This window comes from Tenrec ecaudatus, chromosome 10, assembly GCF_050624435.1.
Source record: "Tenrec ecaudatus isolate mTenEca1 chromosome 10, mTenEca1.hap1, whole genome shotgun sequence".
Taxonomy (NCBI): domain Eukaryota; kingdom Metazoa; phylum Chordata; class Mammalia; order Afrosoricida; family Tenrecidae; genus Tenrec; species Tenrec ecaudatus.
This window is the reverse complement of record NC_134539.1, coordinates 80,006,275-80,030,295: the sequence shown is the minus strand read 5'-3', so window position 1 is coordinate 80,030,295 and position 24,021 is coordinate 80,006,275. Positions and strand designations below refer to the sequence as shown.

General features: G+C 50.3%; 2 protein-coding genes across 3 annotated transcripts in view; one reads left to right on the top strand and one right to left on the bottom strand.

Moving 5' to 3' along the window:
• Positions 1-24,021, top strand: part of RALGPS1 (Ral GEF with PH domain and SH3 binding motif 1) — a 362,265-nt gene that overhangs the window by 217,839 nt on the left and 120,405 nt on the right. The window lies entirely within an intron of this gene.
• ANGPTL2 (angiopoietin like 2) overlaps positions 1-24,021 on the bottom strand; it is a 32,755-nt gene that overhangs the window by 2,035 nt on the left and 6,699 nt on the right. The window contains exons 2-4 of the mRNA XM_075560765.1: positions 16,278-17,128; positions 3,402-3,595; positions 2,313-2,583 (exon numbers count right to left, since the gene is read on the bottom strand). Of these exons, the coding sequence (XP_075416880.1) occupies positions 2,313-2,583; positions 3,402-3,595; positions 16,278-17,094 (1,282 nt within the window). The 5' untranslated portion in view covers positions 17,095-17,128. The remainder of the gene's footprint in view (positions 1-2,312; positions 2,584-3,401; positions 3,596-16,277; positions 17,129-24,021) is intronic.

Sequence of the window (24,021 nt, the reverse complement as noted above, 5' to 3'; positions counted from 1 at the left end):
GATACCTGGTTCAGGCATAGGAAGCGCCTGCGGAGAACTCTGTACCACAGGGCTTAATGGAACATGGGAAAGACCTGACGTGGGTGGGGGACTGGGAGGGAGATTGTTTTCTTGAAAACGTGTAAGGGTTCAGACTGTTGAAGTAAGACTCTCTTTGTAGAAGGACAAAGGAAATGTTTAAGGTAAAATGCCTCTCTTTCCTCCCCCAACCTGCCTTCTGTCCAAATTTTTTCTTTTTTCTTTTTAAATTTCACCAAAGCAAGATATTTCCATAAAAGTTCTGGCACTATCCTATCATTGCTGACTTTTGCTGCCAAGGACACATAGTTCGGAACCACCATAAAAAGTGTGGGCAAGGTGTAAACAGACATGCAGAGGCCTTGTACTTCACAGGAAGAAGAGGAGCCCACAGGAAGCCCACTGTCTGCATGGGTTACCCTTAGTTAGGGGTGGTGGGGAGCCTTCCGTTTCCTTACTAGGCTTAGGGAGGGAACTTCCTACCCAGGGGAAGGGCTGCCCTTATAAGGTGTGTGAGTGTTAGGGCCAGTGGGAAGTTGGCACATTCACCTGGTGGAGCGGGTGGCCTTGCTGGTGGCCTTGATCTGGGGTGAGGGAGGAGGGAGCAGGCAGACTGAAGCAAAAAGTTTGAAGGGAAGCTCAGGCCCAGGCACCCAGCAGCTTCGGCTTTCCTAGAGCTTCTGTGGGACTCCTCCTGGGGTATGACGTGAGGCCTCGAGGACCGACACCAGTGCTCAAGTTGGCACTTCTCGTGAAGCCATCGTCAGCCTCTGTCTGCCAGTGGAAGCCCCTTCCAAGCTTGCTGGGCGCTTGAGGTGACCTCTGCCCACACAGCTCCAGGGACTAGAAGTTCACTTTCTCACCGGCCACTGGTTTTGCTTCTGAACAGATCTGACAGTTGGTGTCACAGAACAATCTTCTCCCTGCTTCCTCTCATGGTCCTCAAGAAATGCTCTAGCAGCATCTCTATCCCCAGAGGGGCTATCTTCTTGCCCTATGTTTCTGGAAGTCTTGGCAGCCTGCACCTAAGAAGACATGCTATGTAAGAAGGAGGACCCATTCCTCATAGGAGACCCTTCAAACAAGGTCACTTCTCTGTCGGCGGTGGTAGTGGTCGAGGGTCTGCATGGCACGACAGGCCGAGGTCCACCTCTTTCCCAGTGTTGTAAGAAATACCCATTCAAGCATATCTTGACTTGCAGCCCCTCCCCTGGTGTGGAGCCAGCAGGTCCTGCCTTAAGTGTAAGATAATTCCAACAGCTCACCCTTCCAAATGGAGGGGCCCACCCTGAGACAATGACAGAATGGGAAGATAGGGCCAGAAGGAGTTGGGTTGGCATAGGAGAGAGAACACACTCCGCCTTGGCCAGGAGGCAGGGTTAACAGTTAGATGATGCCAGCTTGGGAGAAGGGCCTGGCCTGATAGGCTTTCCCAGCCTTTCAGGGCCCAGAGACCCTCGTCTGAAGAAATTTGAGTGTGGAGCCGGCGAGGCGTTGCCTGTGAGGGATCTGATGGTGGGACTCTTAGCCAGACTATATTTGAGCTGCTAGCAATTTTCTCTTCCTCTGTTGTTGTTTTATTTAATAAGGCCTTCTTAATAAAGTCCTGCCTTTGAGGCATGTGTTCTCAGAGAAATAATCTCAGCTCTTCAAACTAGCTTCCTCTTAATCGCTGCCTTCCAGTAACCATAACACTAACTATAACCATATCAACCATGTTGCAATAGCCCGTTTGTACCAACCCCTTACTATGTGTCACATCCCAGACCCAGCGCTTTAAGTACACTGTCTCTAGCTTCTCACCACTCAGCAGCGTAGGTATTGCCCTTAGTTCCAGATGAGGAAACTGAGGCCCAGGCAGATTAAGCAACGTGTCCAAGGATGCATATGGTAGGAGGTGGGGCAGCAGTTGTTCCAGGCTAAATGACCTAAAGGCCATGGGGATGTGTAGTGTGACCCAGAGTATGATGCAGGCGGGGAGGGAGGGGATGTGGGCGCATGACCCAGCACAACTGTCAGCGTGGCCTAGAGTGACCCTCGTGCGTGTTTTCTACACTTGCATTCCTTTTCTTTCTTTTTTTTTCAAATGCTACCCTGGCCCAGCTATGCAGAGGGAATCCATGCCCCCAAAGCCCAATGTGTTGGTGGCCACAGGCAGGGGAAGTTGAGGCAGGGAAGAGAGGGCTGGGACAGCTTGGCTTAGTTGCCTACTGCCTTAGGATCCAAACCCTAGAGTCGGGGCTCTGGCTTCGGTTGACCTTTCTCTCCCCCCCAACCCGTCCCCCCCGTCCTACCTGTGTAGACGTCATGGTCTCTGTCCAGGGTGGTGAACTGTTTCCCATTATGCCAAGTGAAGGAGTCACCAGCATTGCCATTGTAGCGCCCTAGCCGCAGCTTGTAATACTCGCTCTCTGGCTCCAGGCGGAAGCTGGCGTATTCTGCAAAAACCTTGCGGCCAGACCAGTCCTCCATGGTCACCAGAAGTTTGTAGTTGCCTTGGTTCGTCAGCCAGTAAATGTTCTCCAGACCCAGCCAGTACTCGCCGTCAATGTTTCCAAACCCTTGCTGGGGAAAACCCGGAGAGCATTAGTGTGGTCAGTGCAGTGCTCACAGCTGGCAGGCCTGGCTGTTGAGCCAGGATCCGCACTGAAAACCCAGTCCAAACCATTGTGTGTTACTGCCTCTAAGAGAAAGGCTATGGAAAGGGAAGAGGAGATGGCCAAGGACTGAGCCTTCAGCAACTTCTGAATTAGGAGGTGGTGGAGAAAGAAAAGAAAGGTCAAGGACGCAGGCTGATCAGGAGGTAGGTTGGAGGACCACCAAGGTAGAACCTGAGAAGGCGGCCTCCTGCTGGCCTCGCCGCCGTCCTTACTACCACCTCTTTGTTCAGCAGAAAGGGATGGTGTATGGATGAGCCCCAGGAGGCTTTCCTGCTACCAAGTTGAGCATCTCAGTTTCCCGGGAATGAGGGTGCCCTGAGAATCACTGTAGTTCTCTGCCTACTGGGCAGCAGGTTCTACTAGAACCTTCTGGCTCCTTGGAAACCCTAGCTCAGAGAAGCTGCTCCTCGGACCCAGAGTGGAGTGAGGGCCACTCCCTCCTAGTTTTTCTCTGCTTGGGGTTGTCTGGCGCGGCTTTGTGGTCTGCACTCCTCACTCATCACCCTGCAGTGGCGGCTAGCAGCAGCCGGGATGGCGCTGCTCCTCTCCATGCCTGGTGGGTTTGCGAAAGCAGCCCTACAGGTACCTTCTTTGGTCCAGCTATTTATCGTTGAGGGCCACACACGCCTTCCCTCCAAGTGGCTCTTTTGCTAGTCACCCAGGTCTCTGTTGAGTAAGACAGCTGTGTCGTGAGCAGCACAGACAGGCTCTGCCACGTCTCACCTTGTATGTCTCCCAGTTCCTGAAGAAGTTCACAGAACCATCTAGGCGCCTCTGGATGACGGTCCAGCCTCCCGGGTCATGTCTCTGGTCACACCATACCTGCATGAGGCGGTTGGTATTCTCTGGCTTTACCAGGTAGATGGAGCTCGTGTCATGGCCATCCTCTAGGGCCTGCAAACAGTCTCTCCAAGGGCCTGGAGACACAGACGTACACACGTCACACATTCCTGTTGCCCACTGCTTGAGTCACATTTTTTTGACCCACCAGCCCTAGCTAGCTTTACTCCAAGCAGACAACAACCTCTGGCAGGTGTGCCACCTTCAAGCCCCTCCCCCAGTAGCTTCATATTGTAGGTGTTCAGATGTCATTCACATCAGCAAGAAGGTACAGACTTCAGTGACCAGACTCTAAATAAGCCACATTCTCCCTCAGATTTTGAAAGTTCTTGGTGAACTCTGTTAAAATGATTACAATCAAAACACTTTGCTTCAACTTCTCTTTTAGATATCCACCAACTGAGATTGGGTAAGATCAAAAGTGCTAAGAAAATTTCACTTGGTTTTTTTTAATTAAGGTGTGCATATTCAGCAGTATTTACTGCTTCTATGTCCCTGGCTGGCGCATCTCTGGGCAGTGGACACTTGGGGTAGTGGAGGCTCCTCTGATGTCTGGTGAGGGGAGGAGCGACTTCACCTGGCTTCTATCACCTTGAATTTGCACTTTTCCTTTCTCCCTGTGGTGGATGAATGACTGGGGCATTCCCTACGCAGCTCTTTCTGTTCACATCAAGCTCACCTTCTTTCCTGACTGTTGGTTGCGTTCTGCTAGTCCACACTTAATAGCCACATGGGAAAGGCTTGAGTTTTTTGGTCTTTCAGGCTTTCCAGCTATGTGTGACCATCTTAGGGATTGATTAATTATGGCTCCACAAAATAGGTGCCAATACGGCTGGGTGATGATTCTCAGTGGTTTGCACGTCTGTAATGATGTGATTTGGCAGTTGTATAGTGATGTGATGATCCCCAATGAGAGGATATGCCTCAGCCATTTAGTTGTACGAGAACTAGGGTGAGATGTAGCTCCCATACTCGGGTGACTGCCCTAATCCAATGTAAAGGGGTTTCTCTGGCATATGCTGGATCATCTGTTATCCTTCAAGAGGTCATAGAAAGGAGAGAGAGGTGAGCAGAGGAGGAGGGAGCTGACTACCACCTAGAAAGAAACCGGCAGCAGACCACATCCCTTGGATCCAGAATCCCTGTGTTGAGAACCTCCTACACCCAGCTTAAGATTGATGCCAAGGCACATGGAGATCTCCCAGGAATATCAGTTCCACAGATGTTGAAAGGAGGCAGGGACCTTCCCAGAGCCAACAGAGACAGGAAGCCTTCCGGTAGGGTTAGGCCCCTGAATTTAGACTTTAAGACTTCCACATTGCAAGAGAACAAACTTTGGCAGCACTAGATAACAAGATGCCCACCTGGAACCTGGTGGGAAAGCAGGAGCCGTCTGTTTCTCTCTCTGATCCTAGTGCCCAATATGGCCCTGAGAAGAAGGGCTGCTAGGGACTCCTTCCACTGACAGCCCCGAGGGCTCCTCCCATTATGTTCCAGGGAGAGGCTCTCAGTCAGTGACCACCAATACTTAGGTTCCAACTAATGGGCAGGACCCCAACCACCCACGCAGGGCAACAGATGTAGTACAAGCAGCTGCTTCCTTGGATGCCTTGTGCCACTTCTTGTTTTCCGCCCCTTTCAGGGTCCGCCCTGGGGAGGGGAAGGCCAGACCTCCAGAAGGAGCATTCATTTAACGAGTAAATGGTTTCAGTTGTGTTCAGCCCAGAGCCCTAGAGACCAGGGCAGAGAATGGGAGTCTGTCCCCGACAGCTGGAGCAGAGCGCACCAGTCGCGTGGGGGCCTCCCACCAAATCAGAGCTCGCGAGAGGCTGCTTGATTCGGGTGCCTGTGACCCAAGATCCAGCAGGAGCCCACAAAGTGACGCCCACTGGAAATAAGCCACCAGACCTCCTACTGCCGAGGCCTCGCCAGGCGCATGGTAGACTTCAGAGGTAAAGGCTGTTTTGAAGAAGGTGGCATGTAGGGGGAGGCTATGGCGGCCATTGGGAGAGTAGCAGGTGGGCTTCTTGGCTCCCAGCCTGAGCTGCTTTTGTGAGTGTACTCTGGATGGTTTCAATTTGACCTTGCCACACAGGGCTCTCTTTAAAAGGCAGGCATTGTGGGGGTTATCAATCCCTTTGAAAAGTCAGAGAAAGTGCTGGGCCCTCTGTCAGAGACATGCGGAGACTCACAAAATTTTGCATAGCTGCAGATGTCAAATGGACTGAAGGCCCCCAGGTTAAGAACTCCTAGCTCTAAAGAGTTTTGCCTGAGAAGTAGAAGTAATTGTTGTGTACTTTGGAGTCGATGCCAACTCATAGTGACTATATACCAAAACCCACTGTCACCGAGTCATTTCCAACTCAGGGTGACTCTCTTGAGGGCTTTTGAGACTAACGTCTCTGGAGACAGACAGCTTCCTAGTCCACTGAGGAGTGAGTGCGTCTTAACTCGTGGCCTTGCTGTCATCAGCCCAACTCCTATCTCACAGCACCATTCGAGCTCCTTAGTGACCACATAGGATGCTCTGTGTGCGCAGATTACCAGATCTTTGCTCCCACAGCACAGATGATAGGTTGGAGTTTTTGACCTATCAGTTAACAGGTGGATGCTTAATCACTTGCACCACCAGAGCTCCTTACAGTTGCAGCAATACCAGTAGAATCATAGCCAACATGCACCAAACACTTACTGTGTGCCAGACCCTCTTCTAAGCCCCGTCTACACGGCCACCCTGACACCATGGGCAGTACAGTCCCCATCTGCAGATGGAACTGCAATGGAGAGACACTGGTGAGAGCCCCAAGGTTACAAGGTCCAGTATGTGGACCCAGGCTGGCATCTCTCTCTGTCTCTGGGTTTGTTTCTCATCTTTGCTAGTCAGGCAAGTTAAATGTAGAGTTCTTTTTTGATAAAGTTCTGGAATCTAAAGCTTTTTGTTGTTTTCGTTCTCTTTAATATCTACTTTTAAGTGTCTTTGCCAGTTTTTTTGTACCTTTATGATGTAGAAGTTGTTTTCCTTTTTAAAAAAAATAAAGCAATTGAATACGTCTTTATTCCTTTTAAGGTTTGGGGGCACATTTTTCCAGATCCTGGGGCGGATGTATGAGTGAACAAGCATTTATTATTTTCTCTCTTTAGAATCAAATCTTCATTGTATCTGCTTAAGGTGTCGTGGTTTTGTTCTTGAATTTCCAAAAGCTTGAACGGAAGATGACTTACTAATAGACGTCTCCCACCAAGGCATATTTCAAGGTCAGAGCTTCAGTAGAGAAGGCCACAAAACTCTCTTGAGATGAAGACTAGCATCTGTGTGTGTGTGTGTGTGTGTGTGTGTGTGTGTGTGTGTGTGTGTGTGTGTTTGTGAATGAAGCTGCATTTTCAGCGGGGCACCGTGCAAGGTGTATGTTGCTGGGTGGTGTTTTGCTTGACTCCTCTTAAAGGACAGCTCTGCCCAGCACACCAGGCCAACACCAACCCCACAGCACCGAGACTTGGAGTGTGATGGCTGCTCCAGCCTCGTCTCTGTAAAGACTATATTTATACTCCCAGCAGAGCTGCGGCAGGCATGCTCCACGGGAAAGGAAGCGCAGCTGCCACGCCGAGTTGAATCTCTGTGGCTCCTAGAGTAGCACGTGGGGTGGGCAGAGCATGGAGCGTTTGGCATCAGGAGGCCTGGGGAACAAGGGTTATTGGCCTGTGGGCTCCCTGGGCTCCAGGGTAGAGCCCTGCTAAGTGTCATAGGTGACGGGAATGGAGCACCTGAGTTTCCCTCCCCAGTTCTTTGCTCCTTTGGGAGGTTCCTAACAGAGGGATCCAGCACACAAGAAACACATCCATCAGAGAAATCAGGAGCCACTCTTTGGTGGCTGATTGAGGGCTTGCTTTCCTTTCTGGTAAAGCTGAATGGGAGCCTCCAGTGAGACCTCCAGTGGGGCCAGGTCTAAGGGTTACATCTGCTTTGTGCATCTGGGATGGCTGGTTCTGTAGACCCGGTTACAGCCCAACTTACCTATCCAGGTCCAGTAGAGAAGCAGGGCTGTGAGCTGCCTCAGCTTTCAGGGTAATGATCCTTCCTGCTCCAGAAGCATGCCTGAGGTGCTCTGACTAAACAGATTGGCAACTCTGATAAGTTGATGATTGTGAGAGAAGTAGGGAGAAAGTGGGGTCTGAGTACGGCGGGGGAGAGGAGCAGAGTCCTTCTTGGCCAAGAGCTAGACCAGATCATATGACTAGCCAGCAGTCGGCCAGGCCTCTCTATCCCCTCAGCCTAGCCTCAAGTCACTGGACACGTACGTCCCGATAGAGTGGCTGAGGCCAGCAACGTGGGAGATTTCCGAGGAGCTGCTGCTTTGAATGCATTCATCCACACCTGGCCCGAGGAGGGACCTCTGACTTAATCACTAAGACACATTCTGCTTTTGCAGGAGAACCACACGCTGTTTTCAATTACTGTGCTCACCGATGGATGGTCTGTCTCCAGAAGCCTTTGCCCCACTCCCTGAGACATTTTTCTAACAGAAGAAATGACGAGTTGTTGAAATTGAATCTGCAATTTCCTAGCCAAATTAATGCATCCGCATGCCAAGGCATATGGCTGCCTTAGGTATGAATCCCCACCCCGGGCAGCATCCCAGCTTGCTGGATGCCCCATGGGAGGGCAGGACAGGCCCTTTCTTGGGGGTGGGGGTGGGGGATTATGCTTTGAGTCTCGTTTATCCAGAAGCCTTGGGGAAATGATGTTCTTCTTTTGGACATACTTGGTATGTTCTTTGTCCACCATCACATTTCATTGAGTCAGAGCATAATCAATAACCCAAACTTAGGAACATCTTAGATATTTCCAAAGGTATTTCAAGTTCCTTCAAAGCCCACAAGTTGATATTACAGATCATTTCTGGCCCTTTTGGGGGAAAGACCCAGACATTCATGCCCCCGCTGCGTTAGCTATAGCCCTCAGACACCATGGGCACAGTGCCGAGGGCTGACACGCTTCTCAGAAGTGTATGAAAATGTTTGAGGTCTAAAAAAATTTTTATGGGTTCAAAATCATGAAGAGAAAATTGCAAAATCAAAATTTGCAAGTGTGTAATTAAGTGCTACAAAGCCTAACATCTTGTCAAGTTCATTAATTGTTGAATTTAGTCTTCATAAAAACATTACTGCTTTTGAAAACAATTTGTAGGTTAGATTTTTCTCACTTCCCAAGACTTCCTGAGCATTGCCTGATGTTTGCTGAGAAATCGAGCCAACCATAAATTAATTGAGTTACTCTTGGCCAAATAATTTGAAAAGCAAAATTCTCAAAATCCTTAAAAAATTTTAACAGTAAAAATTATATTAGATGTTTGAGGCTGGTATATTTCATTGCACTTGATACACTCCAAGACCTGCCTCCCAAATAAAAGTTCTGAGGGCCCATGAAGGGCTGAAAGGGATCCTGTTTCTGCCGTTTGACCTCCGGAGAAGCAGAAGGTGGCTGCATTAAGTCTCAAATAGCCCATTCAACAGCATTACACCCTCCCTCCATCAGGGTGTCTGGGCAGGGGGAGAAACAGCAACTTCAAAGCAGCGAAAAACAAACAAAAACTAAAATGAGATTAGATTATCAAGGTAGCAGGCTTTTTTTTGTTTGTTTGTTTTTGCATCTCTGGGATTTGTGGGAGTGAGGCCCCGAGGCCTGAGACCCGCCAGAGGAGGGAGCTCATTGGACATAGAAGCAAGCAGTGCACCCAGGCACCCTGTACCCAGTGATGGACATGACCAAGACTCCCTCATCTGGGGGCACATCGTGGCAGAGCTTATCAGACCTTTGGCTGCAACCCACAGGTACTGGACACTGACCCACGTGGGGTCTGCCAACGATACACCCTTCACAAGCCGGGGTCAGCTTACTTAGACTTGGGTTGACTTACTTTTTGATCGTCGTTTCATTTTCTAAATGCTTACAAAGCTCTCGTTATCATCTTTCCGCCATTTACAGACCCCATTTGTCATGGGGTTTGACTACACGACAGTGATATATATTTCCTGGTCCATACAATGTCCTTTTTCTGCAAACAGGATTTTTGCATCAAGCCTGGTCATGGTCTTTGAGGATTGCTGGCAGTGGCTCTGAGAACGTATTTTATAGCCCCTCAGTCTTCCTTATCACCTCCCCCAGGAAGTCTCCTCCAACCACAGAAGAGCTATTTAATCCTCCTTGGGATTCCTGTGGTTATATACAGATATATGTATTTGTGTGTGTGTGTGCGCGCGTGCATGTGTGTGTGGTTCTGGTAGGACTGTGGGTAGGCATTGGGTGCTATGTACCAGCTGTTCCACAGCAGACAGTTGAGGCTGTCTGCTCCCATAAAGATTTAGTCTTGAAACTCTATATAGGGTTGGTGTGAGTCAGAATTGACTCAGTGGCAGTGGGTTTGGAGATTAGGTAGTAGGTAAGTAGGTAGGTAGATAGGGAATTAATACAACTGAGAAATGGACTATGTGGGATTAGACTTCAGCTCTGTCTGTTCTTCCATATTGTAATTGCTGTGGTCTGGAGCCACGGCCACGCAGTGACATTGTGTTGAACTTCCCAGTCTAGTGCTGAGTCACTTTGTGTCACTCATGCCCGCTTCCATCATCAGGATTGAGCTGCCGTAGTCCCTCCATCTTCTTAGTTCTATTCTTTCCAGTTTGAGAACCAATACTATAAATTCATCTGGAAACAGGGCACTCCACAAAAGATCGAATCATCGGCATCCAGAACAAGCCCTGGAAAAGGAGCCCAGCCGGTAGGAGAGCCTGGTGGCCCGTGCAGCTGCCTGGGAGTGTGCCGTTACTGGATTTTCTGTTCTTTTAGATGTTACCCTAGAGATAGCACCTAAGATGACTGAATTTCACCATTAGTTTTTCAAACTATAGTATTTGTCATTTAAACCAAAATAGTATCTTCTTAGCAAAACTTTTCTTTATATTCAAAGCAATTTTAACTAATAGTATTAAGAAATCTAAGAGAATTTTTCTTTTTTAGAAACGTTAACACCGAAGTACTCACAGCCCTGTAGCTATGTGGGCTCCTCTTGAGGTGCAGGTCCAGGGCCAGCAAGGTGTATGTCAATATTGTCTCCTCCCACTGTCAGCACTGGGGGTGGGGGAGGGAGGTGGGCAGCAGCCATGACAAAGCAGGTCTCATTTGCTTCACCAATGCTGATAGAAACTACTGGGAAGTGCCTCTCATGGGTCACACAGTCATGGTGTGATTGTACCACTGGGTTCAGTGCATTCAACCAGCTTTGGTTCAAATGATCTGTCATTTGAAGTCAGCTTAATTCTGCCATGTTTATCTGTGCTGTGTGGCATCTTAGGGTTACGATTGTCTGCTGCGCAAATTCACCACGGCAATTTATTTAGTGACTAGTGAGCTGGCCCCAGAGCACCTTCAGTTTGGTTTGCCCAGTACTAAACAGCAGGGATTCCCAGGCTACAAGATGCCAGCCCATCGGACTTCTGCAGGGACAAGCTGAGAGTTTATCTTCTGGCTGGGGCTGAGCATGTAGCCCAGTGTCCTCCTTGGAAAACTGCCTGAGGAACGGAAGGCTAGTTTTCCTTCACACTCAAAGGCTTTTTGTGGTATGTCCCCTAAGGTATCAGAGGAGGCGAGAATAGAAAGCAAAGCAAGGAGGAAGATAGCCCTCTTTGAACCTGAGTAGCTTTTGTTTACAAAGAAACTAGCAAAGAATGTTCTTTGAAATGTCTGGATTCCATAGCTTGTGATGAATTTGGAATCTTTATTTTGTTTAACAATAAAATTTCTTGGATGAAAAAGCACAACTGGGTAGCAGAATGGAAACAGCACAAGCTGTGGGGGCAGGAAATGGGGATGTGGGGCTTCGCTCAGCCTCAGTGACTTCAGGCGGAAGCAGTGGTGACTTCAAGTCATTCTCGTCATCATGAGAGTGCCACTGTCGGCTACATGGTTGGGCTACTAACTGCAAGGTTAGCAGTTCAAAACCACCAGCTGCTCTGTAGGAGAAAAACGAGGCCTGTAGTCTTAGAAACCCACAGGGGCAGTTCTGCCCTGTCCTGTAGGCTCCCTATGAGTCAGAATCAACTTGATGGCAGTGAGCGAGTTGAGTTGAATTCTCCAGCTCTGGGCTTGAAGCCCAGTCTGCTTGAGCTGATCTGCACGCACATGGGACCCCTTTTAACCAGGATTGAAGAGTGCTGACTGCCAGATAGATGGAAACCACAGTGCGATATTATTCATTTTCTATTTTAAAACATGCCATTAAGCTAGGGAACCACAATTTAACGTACATATTTCCTACCTTATAGAGGGATATAAAATATCGAGGGTGGGAAGTCTGTCTAGGAAAACATGCTTATCTAAATTAATCATACCTTTCTGGCTACATGCATCTGTGAGAGTCGCGGGTGGTTTCTACATATGCTTTGGGTTATTAGTGAAGCAATATGGTTGCTGCCAAATGTGGTCCCGAGAGCAGATCCAATCGACAGGTATTTCTATATCTAGAACTAACGTGTTTAAAGAAATCAGGACTTGAGACTGGGCCATGCCCAGAGAGTGTGTTCAGATTTGATAAAAACTGAAGATGAAGTGCATAGTGGATGTTCTGTCAGAGAGCTGCCAGGGGAGTGGGTGACATGATGTGGGCAGCTTCTCAGTGGCTGCTGCTTTGTTGTTGGAACCAAGAGAGCTCTAACAACACGTTCAGCAGCTCTGTTCCTGGAACTCTTTTTTCAAGCTGCTGTGGGGAGCCTGGTACCCTGAAACGGTGATAGAAGGTCAAGTCCCAGGAAGGGACTTGGGGCTGAGTCAAGTATTCAGAGGGTGATTTTTCCCACACTCCCCTCTAACCTTTCCAGGGTGGGAAGCCCCACAAGTGGTTAAGACAGTCTTGATTGAGTCACATACTAGTTGTGTAAGCTCAGGGAAGTTACTTAGTCTTTCTGAACCTCTCTCTATCTCCTGGAAGTTACAAGTTTAGGGACTGGTTGTGACTTGGTCGATTTGAGAGGTTGTAATGTGTGTGAGAGAGAGATTTTGATCTGGTTGTGTTCTCTCTACCAGAAAATAAAACAGCTCCTACAGAAGTACACACTCCTTTCGGTCTCTGAAGTCATTTGAGATGAGCCTTTTGGGGTCAGCTGGTGCTAACACTGCCTCTTCTTCCCTGGCGGGTCTCCAGCATGGAACTGTGGCAGGAGGCTTTGCATACATGCATGCGGCTCTCCCTGGGGGATGGGAGAATGTTAGAGCCCAGATACCAGCCGTGTCCTTTCCCTCTGCGTCTTTGAGAATGACCCCACAAAGTTCCTCTTTACAGACCTGATTGACAGCTGTGTGTATGTCTAGGAAGAGAAGATGGGGGTTGGAGGTGGGTGGGAGCAGTAGCAACCCATGGACCAAACCTCCCCCATGAGCAACATTCAAACTAGCCTGGCCAGATGGAGTAAGCAAGGAGTAACACAGGTGAGAGGCCAGGGAAGCAGAGCTGCTGCCCAAGTTGGCCTCAGGCTCTCAGCCTGGCATGGAGCCAGTCGGTTCCTGCCTCTGGCTGGGCACACACCAGTGAATGCATTTTCAGATAAGCACACCATGGCTCTCTCAGTCCCCCGGGGAAAGGGTGTGCTGTGGGCTGAGCAGCTCAGACAATGGGGAAAAGAGCCATGGCTCTGAGGTTGCCCAACAAAAGATCTTTTGGGGACGCCAAGGCTTGGGTGCAAAGATGTTTTAATTGCAAAGGTGTTTTCTGGCTGAGTGCTGCCTCCGGAACAAAGACTGGGTTGAGAGAGCGAGAGCACAGAGAGGGCCTTGTCTTCCAAGGCCAGCGCCAGCCTGGCAAGCTCTCAGAACAGGCCTGATAAGAGCTCTTTGGTGTTTGGCTGTCATGGTTCGATCTGGTAATGCCCACATCAGCCCCTTGGAGCCTGATGGAAGACTGGTTGGAGTAGGGAGGGAGGGCCCTCTCCAGCCACTCCCCTGGTGTTGCTGCCCACCCAATATTGTCCAAGCCAGCTCAGCCTTGTGTAGGCAATCAGTCGAGTATGGGTGACCAGGAGACTGTCACTAATGATCAAGTACCAACATTTGTGAGCACTTCGCTAGAAATTCAGAAAGAAGGGAGGAGCAGAGGATGGGAGGGAAGGAAGTACATTCTAGTACATCCAAGTTTCTCCCGTCCCAGTGTGCTTCCTAAGTGGGGAGAGACGGGTGTGGTAAGGACAGCAGTCTTAGAGTCACACACAGCACACAGGCTTCCTCGCCTGTGCCGCAGCCCGTCACACCGAATATGCAGGGGCCCAGAACTAGTGGAGATGTCAGGAGCAGCCCACTCCTGGGCCTTTGCACATGGCCTCCTGCTCCATCGGGGCCCCCACAAGTAACTTGGCTTGCAAACGTCCAAATCTGCCTAGTGAGCTCTTAAACATCCTTAAAGATGTAGTGCAGAAAATCTTAGCCACAGCCAACCTTTCCCTTCCACTCCAGGACAGACTCCGTCATGCCACCCGAGTGTGTCCCCAAAGATTCCCACACACCTCTCCTAGGCTACCCAGCACCTTATGATATTGCCTCAATGGCCACGCAGACCAGAGTTTCACCAAATTCCTGATTTCAGGTGCTTTTTACCCTAAAATAAATTTTCAGGATGTTCTGAAAAATTTGGCCCTGCTGGATGTGGCCTCCCAGAGATCCTTTGTCACACTAGAGGTGGCCTTGGATGACAGCATGAATGGGCATTGAATGGCTCCCAGATCTATCCAGGCATCCACCACCTCCACCAGATGACATTTCTGGAGGCCAGGGACCAGTTTTCACCTGCCCCCTTTATCTAGCACTGATGGGCACAGAGTCGCTGTACCATATGGCATGCTGCGACAAAGTTGATGGCATTGGGTTCCCAACAATCCTGTGATGGTAAAGGACATCTGTCCCCATTTTACAGGGGAAAATTGAGACTTTAGAGGAATAAAGTAACTTTATCGTGAGCTAACAACTAACCAGGGTTGGTGCTTGTATGCAAACCCAGGTATTCAGTCATAAACTGCCTGCTAAGCAGTTCAGGTCAGGCTCAGGAGCGTCCTGGAATTGTTGAGTCGGAAACCAGAAATGCTTGGGAGGAAAAAGATCCAGTGAGTAACCATTGAGACCAGCCTGCCTCACGTTCAGATGATAACTGGCGTGCAGTTGAACCCTCGTCTGCTGCTCGAGGATGTGTTTTGCCCTCTGGGTCTTCTACCAAGACCCATCAGCACACGATACCCTCCCTTTCAGGACGGTTTCATTTCAAACAGACACATGGACAGACGGGGCACTCAGCAGCAGCAGAGAATCAGAGCTAGCAAGGGAGGCTTTGCATATTTCAATTTCCTTGTTTTAAGATAAAGACATCAAGACCAAAAGAGACGAATGGCTACCATGCATTGAAATTTATCATTGACAGGCACTGTACTCAATACATTGTGTGTGTGTGTGTGCGTGCGCACACGTGTGCACATATGCTCACAATATTTCACCTAATCCTCAAGTGGGCCCCATTTTAATCCTCAGTTGACAGATGAGGAAACAGTTTCAGAGGGACAAAGTGACTTACCTGGTTGAAACCTAGGTTAGTTGACTCTAGAACACGTATTCTCACCGCAGCTCCTCCTCCTCCAGTGAAGGCCTTTCCTTCAAGGTGCTGCAGCCCTTGCATCTGCCTTCCCCACCCCCTCTGACCCGTGACCTGCCCACAGTGCCACCCTTGTCCTTTGCACTGGCCACCCTCCCGCCCTCAAGTGTAGTGTTTTCTGGGATTAGCAAGAAGCTGTGCTTCCCAGGACTGGTGGCGCTTTTCAGAGGGGTCAAGTACAACAGGATATTTCCCAGGAAAAAATGTTTCCTGTTTATGACAACCACATGGCACCCAAATCTCTGACTGCAGATACATGTTTCATTTCTGCACAGGCAACTCTAGTTCTCATGAGACGGTGCATTTGGAAGGCCCAGTAGGGTCCTGGAAGGACACAGACTCTGTTTCATGAGGCTGGGCGGATGCTGACATTCAGTCAGGGGAGCAAGCACAAGTGAAACAGCATCAATAAAATCTAGCTTGAGGAGCCTAAGCCCATCAACAAGCTCCTTAACCTCTTAGGGCTTCAGACAACTTGTCCATAAGTCGGAGCTGCAGGGGTTCATGGTGTCATGCACATGAGAGTACCCAGCAGGCTCCCCGTCAAGCTTCAGAGCCTACAGCAGCTTCTTCCTCCCCATCGGCAACCGTCGTCTTGCCCCCAATGGCATTCTGAGAATTTCCTCATGTTGAGGGGTGACATATACTGAAGGATATATTGAATTGTCCCTGAGAAGTCTAGATAGCAGCGGACTCTAGGAAGTGTGTGGACTTTAGAAAGTACTCCCTTCCCTGGTCCCTACGGTGTGTTTCTCATACATCTAAAGCGATAGCTCTTTCCTCTTGGTTGGCCTGCTGTCTATTTGTTGGTGTATTTAGGGAATACCTGCTCTCTGCCAGGCATGGCCCTGGAGTCTGGCATACCCAGGCTTGTAGGAAGACCTTCTGTGAGCCAACACAGACCATCAGCTGTGGAGCCTAGAGAATGGAAGGCTTTGGACTCTTTCCTCACATGCTGAGAACATTTGTTCTCTTCTTAGATTCTTCTTCCCTCCTAGCGCTGCTTTCAGCCCCCATTCAAAGAAGGTGGTCCTCCCCTGGCCCCACTTACTCTGGCGACTCTGATCCGTGAAGGACTTACCCGACGGCTTGTCTGTGGAGGACGGGAGGCTGGTGAGGGTGGGCATGGTGGGCAGAGTGGGCGGAAGCACCTTCAAGTTCTGGTCACTCTGGATCTCATTGGTAGAGATTTGGTTGATGATGCGGTTGTAGGTAGGCGGCTGGTAGACCCGGGGGGGTGTGGCGGGGGGTGGCTGGGGGACGGGCCTGGCCGCAGGCACACGCTGGCAGTGCTCCTCCAGCTGTGCGATGACCTCCGACTGGTTGCGGGCCAGTGTGGCCAGGTGCTGGTACTTGTGCTCCAGGTCCCTGTACTTGCTGGCCAGCTGCAGCATATCGGCAGTCTGGTTGAGGATTCTGTTCTCCAGCTGGGAGAGCTCCAGCGCGTTGTCCCGCTTGCGGATGATCTCATGCAGGAGCTGCATGTAAAGCTGCGTGACCCGCGAGTTCATGTTGCGGCTCTCCTTGCGCAGCAGCTTCACCTCGCTCACGATGCCGCCGTCCACCTCCACCAGTTGCTGCAGCGTCTCGATCTGCCGCTTCTGTTTGAGCAGCTCGCTGTTGAGCAGCTCCAGCTCCTGCTTGTGCACGCGGTTCTCCAGCAGCACCTCGGGCTCCTTGGAGTTGACGCAGATGGCACCCGTGACCCGCTGCTGGGGCACGATGAAGGTGTAGGTGCACTTGTCTGGGGACTCACCCGCCCGCTTGTACCTGTTCAGGTAAACGAACTCTTTTGGTGTGCCTTCCTCCGAGCCCTCAAAACCATTCTCCCGGCCTGTAGCAGCTCCCACAGCGGCCAGCAGGCCCAGCCACCAGCACGCCACACACAGCGGTCTCATGGTCCTTGCAAAATGGTTACTTTGTGAGTAAAATCTATGAAAGGAAACAGAATGGAAAAGTCAGTGATACCCCAATCACTGGGAGTGGCCTCAGCCTTCTCTCCAGGTAAAACTTCCTGGAAATGCATCTTCAGGAGGGCCAGCTCGACTCTCCTGGAGTCAGAGAGGAGGGCAGCCCTCTGGAAACCATGGGAGGAAACAGAGGCCCCAGCAGAATGACACCATAAAAGGGAGGGACATGGGATATCTGAAGGCCTGAGGTAACAGCCCTGCAGCTCCTGAAGCCAGCTCTGTGCCCACAGCCCTCTTGCTATGCTCCTAGACTGCAGCTGGAGAACCACCTGGGCAGCTTTCACTCTCCTTTCTCCTCCTACCATGGACTCCTTAGACTGGTCTCCCCCTCCTACATAACCCCCTGGACTTTGAAACATCTGTCCCAGTTGTGAGCAGTCATAGAGATATAGTTCTTATGTAGGACTTGAAGCTGTGTGAGGCCAGCTGCTGTGTCCTACCCCTAGGATGTTGTCTAAGTAGACTTCTGGCACATCTTTGTAAAATGAGTGAGCTGCTAGACAGTATAGAATGGGTTTGGTTTGTAGTGGGCGTCATCAGTGGGAGGATGTGTCCGGTCACATGTCTGTAATCTGTGTGTTAGCCAAGCTACAGAGCCCAAACAGGAACAAACAAATGAGCTCCTCTAAATCCAAATATTTGCAATAGCCAGTAACTGCATGGTTCCGATCACTGCAATGTGATGAAATCAGACAGGAGCAAAAAACAGACACGTGCTTTGGGATTTGTTTCAGTTCTATTCTTGGACCATTTATTCCTTCACTGGCTGCCCATCAGACATCTACTGTGTGCTAGCTGCTGGAGCTACTTCTAGAAACAAGGCAGGCCCAGCCTCTACCCTCAAAGAGCTTCCACATCATTGTAATTTCTAAATGCTGTGAAGCAGCTGTGTTACATGCTATGAAATGGCATGGCCTGGGAGCTGGCCTACTCGGAAAGGTCAAGAAAGCTTCCTTGAGAAAGTGGCCTTTACACTGACCCATGAGGGATGAATAAGAGTTAGGCCAAGAGGGAGGGGGATGGGTGTACACCGGGTCCGCCTGGCTTGCTCAAGGTCATTGCGCCGGCAGTCCTCCCCATCTCTCTTACATGATTGTGTGTTTCCTTCAAGTGTGCAGTTATTTCTCTCCACTTAAACGAAATCTTCCCCTGACCTCCCATCCTGCCTCCGGCTGCTGATGCGCCCTGTCTCTGATCTACTTGTCGGGGTCGCCCATGTTGTCTCACTGCTGGCAGGCCCTCTCTTCCCCCCTTTCTCTGCTCCCACTCTTATCGGGCCTTTGTCCCATGATCCAGACCCAGGAGTCTTCGTTTGACCTCCGCTGACTCCTGCTTTGCCTCTCAGTAGGGTGTGACATAGAGGGCCTTTCCCTCATGGAGGTCCTTCCCAGGACACCACCCCTCCTTGTGGCCTCACTGGCTGTGTCTTCACGCATTCTCCCATGCCTCTCCTCTTCATGTCCAGGGGCTCAGTGCCCAGCATGACCTCTCCTTTGCCTTGGTGATCCCCTCTAGTCTGGCTTTCAAGCACGGGCACTTGCCACACTATTTCTCCAACCCAGATCACTCCCCTGGACTCCAGACTCATACGTCTAACTGCTCTGCGACACTCCCAAATATTTACTAGACATCTCAAACGTAACTTATCCCCAAAGAGGCACTCCTGGTTTACCCCACACCCCATCCCACCCTGTTCGCCCACAGTTTTTCCTGTACTAGTGAGTGGGAGCTCCACTCTTGAAGTTACCCAGGTCAAAAAGCCTTGGGGTCACCCTTGACTCCCTTTCTTTCTTGGTATCCACCAAATTAGAATAGCAATATCCTGGAAATATTTCCAGAATCCTGCTAATTTCCCTCACTCCCTCTGCCTGCTCTGCATAGCTGTGTTTTCTTCTTGCCAGAACTGGAATCCCTGTTCTTGTTCTGGTATGTTCTCAATGCAGCTGTCAGATCAGGTCCCTCTTCCATTCAGGACACTTCAGTAGCTCCCTATCTTGAAGGCTTGCCATCCTGGAACCTAACAACCCTGGCACAGGACCTGATGATTTTATCTTCCCAGGGCACTTTGCAGGCTTCCCAGGTAAGTGGCTGGGTCCTGGCTCCACTCTGTGCCAGCCAGCGAGTACCATATATACTCGAATATAAGCCGACCCGAGTATAAGCCGAGGTACCTAATTATTACTTGGGAAACCAGAACTGATTGACTCGAGTATAAGCCTAGGGAGGGAAATGCAGGATGTGAATTAACACAGAGACCAGAGGGGAGAGACGGAGCACAGCCACAGACACATCCTTACCAGCTCAGCTGCCGTTGTAAGTGAATCACTATGGGTTTTTCTGTGAATTGGAGCCATCCACATCATAGGACGGCTCTGATTGGTTAGATGTGAGTAAACAAACATCCAAAGCCCTGCAGTGTCAGCGGGGCTTTGAATGAACAGCAGAGGACCGGCAATCACCTGTGAGATGTTACACCTCGCTGGGCTACCACTGACCCATGTATAAGCCGAATCCCAGTTTTTCAGCACGTTTTTTGTGCTGAAAAACTCGACTTATACACAAGTATATACAGTAGTTGCAAAACCAGCCCTGTGCTCCTGGACAAGACCATGCTGAGCTGTCTTCCACTTAAATGACAAAGCCCAAGTGGTGACTCAGTGACCAGCACAAGCCTCTCCAGCAGGCACAGAGAAAGGCATGCACGTGCCTTCGGTAGGGTTCTGCTGAGAGCTGGGGCTGCAGTGACGTCATTGGAAACCAGACTGAGTTTGTCAGTGTTTGCCTGGTTTCCAACGGCACTCTGGCTGCTCCTGTGCTGGCTGCTGGCTGCTGGCTGCAGCTCAAGCCTGAGAACAATGGGGAGAAGCAGCCCCCTGGCTAGGGCGGGCCTCTTGCAGCTGTTGCCTTTGCAGGCTGCTCACCTGCTGTACCTGGTGACAAACACCTCTCTGTGCTGCCCTGGCCTCCTACCTTGGCCGAGGAACTGCCAGAGAGACCCAGGGAGGCAAGTTGGCTTCAGGGAAGAGTTGTTTTCCAAGCCCTCCCAGGCCTCAAGATGCAGGCAGGCCATGCTGCTTATAGTTGGATCTCATCTATCTCCCCCATGGGCTCTCACAGCTTCCTGGGAAAAATTCTGTGCACTTGGACTTGAGATCCCAAAGGCTCAACCTCTTCTTTGACATGGAGGTGATCAGACCTGCCTTGTACACTAGGTATGGGGCATGGGTGCCCTTCATAAACTAGAGATTGGAACAACAATCGCTGCGATAGGGTAACAAGGACAACAACAGTGCTAAGAAGAACTCATATTAGGAGTGCTGGTACAGCAGACAGCGTGTTGAATTCTTACAGGAACCTTATGAAGAGATGCCCTTTCCCCCCAATTTGTACAGGAGGACTCAGAGGACTTGATCCACTCATGAGCTGGGCTCCGACCCAGACAATCTGTCTGGTCCCAGTGCCCAGGCGCTGAAGCAGCCCACTGGTTAGCCTGGGCCCTGCTTGTCCTGGTGTCCCTAGCATCTCGCACAGGATGGAGAGACAAGGGATGTGCAAACGCCCTTCTAGACCATGATGTCTTTAAGGAGCCTCTTGTGAATATTGCATTAAACACCGGGAGAGGCCAGTCCCTGGGGAAGGGCACTATGCTTGGTAAAGTAGAGCGGGAGCGAAAGAGGAAGGCCTTCAGCAAAGGGGATTGACACAGTGACTGCACGATGGGCTTGAGCCTGACAGTTGTGAGGACAGTTCAGGGCCAGGTGGTGTTTGTCCTGTTGTATGCAGGGTTGCTCTGAGTTGGAACCGACTCGACAACACTTAACAACATTCAAAAGTCAACCAGACTTGACAACTAACACTTCTACTCTTACAGGTTTTGGGGTTCACAAGGCCCTTTGGATACACATCATATCATTGAGTAAGTGTGTCCGTTTGAGAGACTGAGGAGGCTGAAGCTCAAAAAAGGCATCAGGTTTATAGTTGCATTGATAGTAGGGGGATAAATCTTGAAGCTGTAAGATTCTGGGTTCTGTTATGTCACTGGCGGGACTGGGCTTAGTGGGGGTGACTTGAAGCAGATTAGGTTATAAGGATAAAAGGCAGGGGAGGGCACTGTGCAGGGTACCTGGCAGGCAGGCTCCCAGGTAATTCAGCAAGGTCATTGCTCTCCCATTTCATTAAGAAAGACTCTGAAACCCAGACTAAGCCCCGGAGACTTGCCGAGGAGCACAGGGAAGCCAAGAGATGAGCTGGGCCTGGAACTCAGTTCTGCCTGACAACCAAGGGCGATGTTCTTTGGGCTTCCCAAGGCCCTGGGGTCACTTATTTTCCTTAGAGATCCCAAGTCTCTGGCCCCTAGGTATTTGCTAGCTTGGCAGTTCTCAATGGGCAGAAATTAGTTTGTATATTTTTTGCTCTCCTGATATTTATTCAACTAATTTCATCCCAAGAGAAATAACCCCCTAGCACTCCGGCCCACTTCGGCCTGGAGAAGAACTCATCTCCAATCAAAGCGATGAGCTTCAGTTTCTTCCTCTGACCAACAAAGAAAAGCAAATCCAACTGTTTTCCTTGGCTTCAAAATTAAAATGCAAACGATTCTTAAAATTGCTTTTCCACATTGTGTTGTGAGGAGTTTCCATGATGCTCGGGTTTCCCTCCCCACAAGTGAGCCCAGCGTGCCCCTCCACGTGACTGCCTGTACACATTGGGAGGCAGCCTCCCCAGGGCTTGGGTCCCACCCAGTCGCCTGTGGACTGCTCCTGCGTGTCCCCGCTTGGCCTGGTGTGGTGGGGCCACACACCAAGTGCCCACATCCCACTCATTTCTCCCGCTCGGCAGCTGGATGAGAAACTGCCTTGTGGAGGGACCCTTTCCAAAAGGCAGACCCGTGCTTCCTGCAAGGTGGTGGAAGTTACCAGCCTGGGCACACTTTGGAGAGCTCACTTCCAAGGTTTGGAATTTAAAAATTCAGATGATAAAAGTAAGAGCTGATTATAACCGGTGGTTCAAGCATTTTATATACCTTTTCTCACTTCGTCCTACCAACTGCCCTGGGCAGGAGGCCAGGGTTGTGCCCTCTGCCACTCTGGGGGCCACAAGTCTACCAGCCTTTGTACGTTTACATTACAACACTGCTTTCACTCCCACAAGGGTACTTCTTAACCACAGGGCTGACGATCCCTAATTGCAGGAAAGGAAACCGCTCGCCCCAGGTCATCACATCCTTGGTGGTAAAGCTGATAACAGAACCCCAACTTATGCTTTACAGGTGGACCACGAAACATATAGAACCAAAGTGTCAGAGTGAAAGAGATTGCCCTGCCTCCCTCCTGTAGAAGAGAAGACAGAGAGCTCATAACATCCCCCAATGGCAGGAAGATCTCTGAATTACATGCAGCTCTCAGAATGTTCTCTCATCATGAGCCCAGGTTGCTGGATCTCCTTCCTCAAAGCCCACCTTACCTTACCCAGCCAGCCCTGCCCTGTCCTACCTGCTTGTTGGAGGCCACATCCAGGCCACAGGAGACGCCCCAGCACTGTAAGCAGCCTGAGGACAGGGCCTCTGCCACAGGCGCGAGGGGATTTGTAACTGCTGCCTAGTCCTCAGAGGGCTCAGCTTGCCCCTAACGTCTGAGTTCGGGGCAGCTGGGACCTGGGAGCTTGAGTGCGTCTGAGGGACTTGAGCATGAATCATGATCATTAAACCAAAGCAGGACTAAACCAGGCTGAAATGTATGACTTACTAGGGGGGTGGGACTCACCCCCACTGGGCATCTAGATTCTAGAACCAGGGAGTGATCCAGGTGATAGAAGAATCGTAAAGAAAAGGACCTCAAGGGCCCAGCTGGCCACAAGACCTATTGTGTTGACAGTAGCACCTGTTGTTTGCTAGACCTACCCTTTGTGTGCCCACCCTCCCCTAGTTGTTCTACCTCGTCCTCTGAAAACCTTAGGAGCAGGGGCTCATCCACCCTGGCTTTCCCTAATTGAGGCCTGCTGTGTTGTATAATTATCAGTAGTTTTGTTAGTTGGCACCAGGCTGTTTCTGACTCCTGGCGCCCATTTGTACAGCTGCCCAGAATGGTCCTGAACCATCGTCACGAGCGTTGCCATGAAGCCATTGTGTCCGTCACCTCATTGAGGGCCTTCCTCTTTTTAGTGACCCTCTTCCTTACCAAGCATGGTGTCCTTCTGCAGGGACTGGTCCCTCCTGATAACATGGTCATCTTCCCTCCTGAGGCTGCATGCTGACTGTCCTTCTCCCGAGACAGATCGGTTTGTTCTTCGGGCAATCCATGGCACACACAGTAACACCACAACTCCAGTGCATCAAGAGCACCCACTTTCATCTAGCATGTTCTAATTGGGCAATCGGTGATGTGATTCCCTCACTTAGGAGAAAGGAATTATTAGCTGTGTCTTGCTGTGGAGGAAACTCAGGTCCAGAAAGGTTGGGTCACTTGCCCCAGACCTCTTGACATTAGGACTAGAATTTTATAGTCTGACTCCCAAGGCCATGACTTCTCATCGGGCAACATTGTCTCCCCAACCTCTATGAATAAGAGGCTCAATGGCCAGGGTACAGATCGCTTGGTCACTATTGAGTGAATAAGTTGAAGTGGTTTCAGTCAGTACAGGAGAGCGCTTTGTGGATGTTAGAAAGAGCCTTTTGATCATCCAGGTGGTGAAATCCCAAAATGGGCATCTAAGGTGAGCAGTGGCATCCTTGCCTTAGAAACCCTGGAAAAGGGACTATGCACTATTTGTCCTGGATGATTCACTACCAGCCTGAAGGCCAGGGAGGGAGGATCCAGATCTCCAACTGCCGTCCCCTCCCAGCCTGGGATCCTGTGA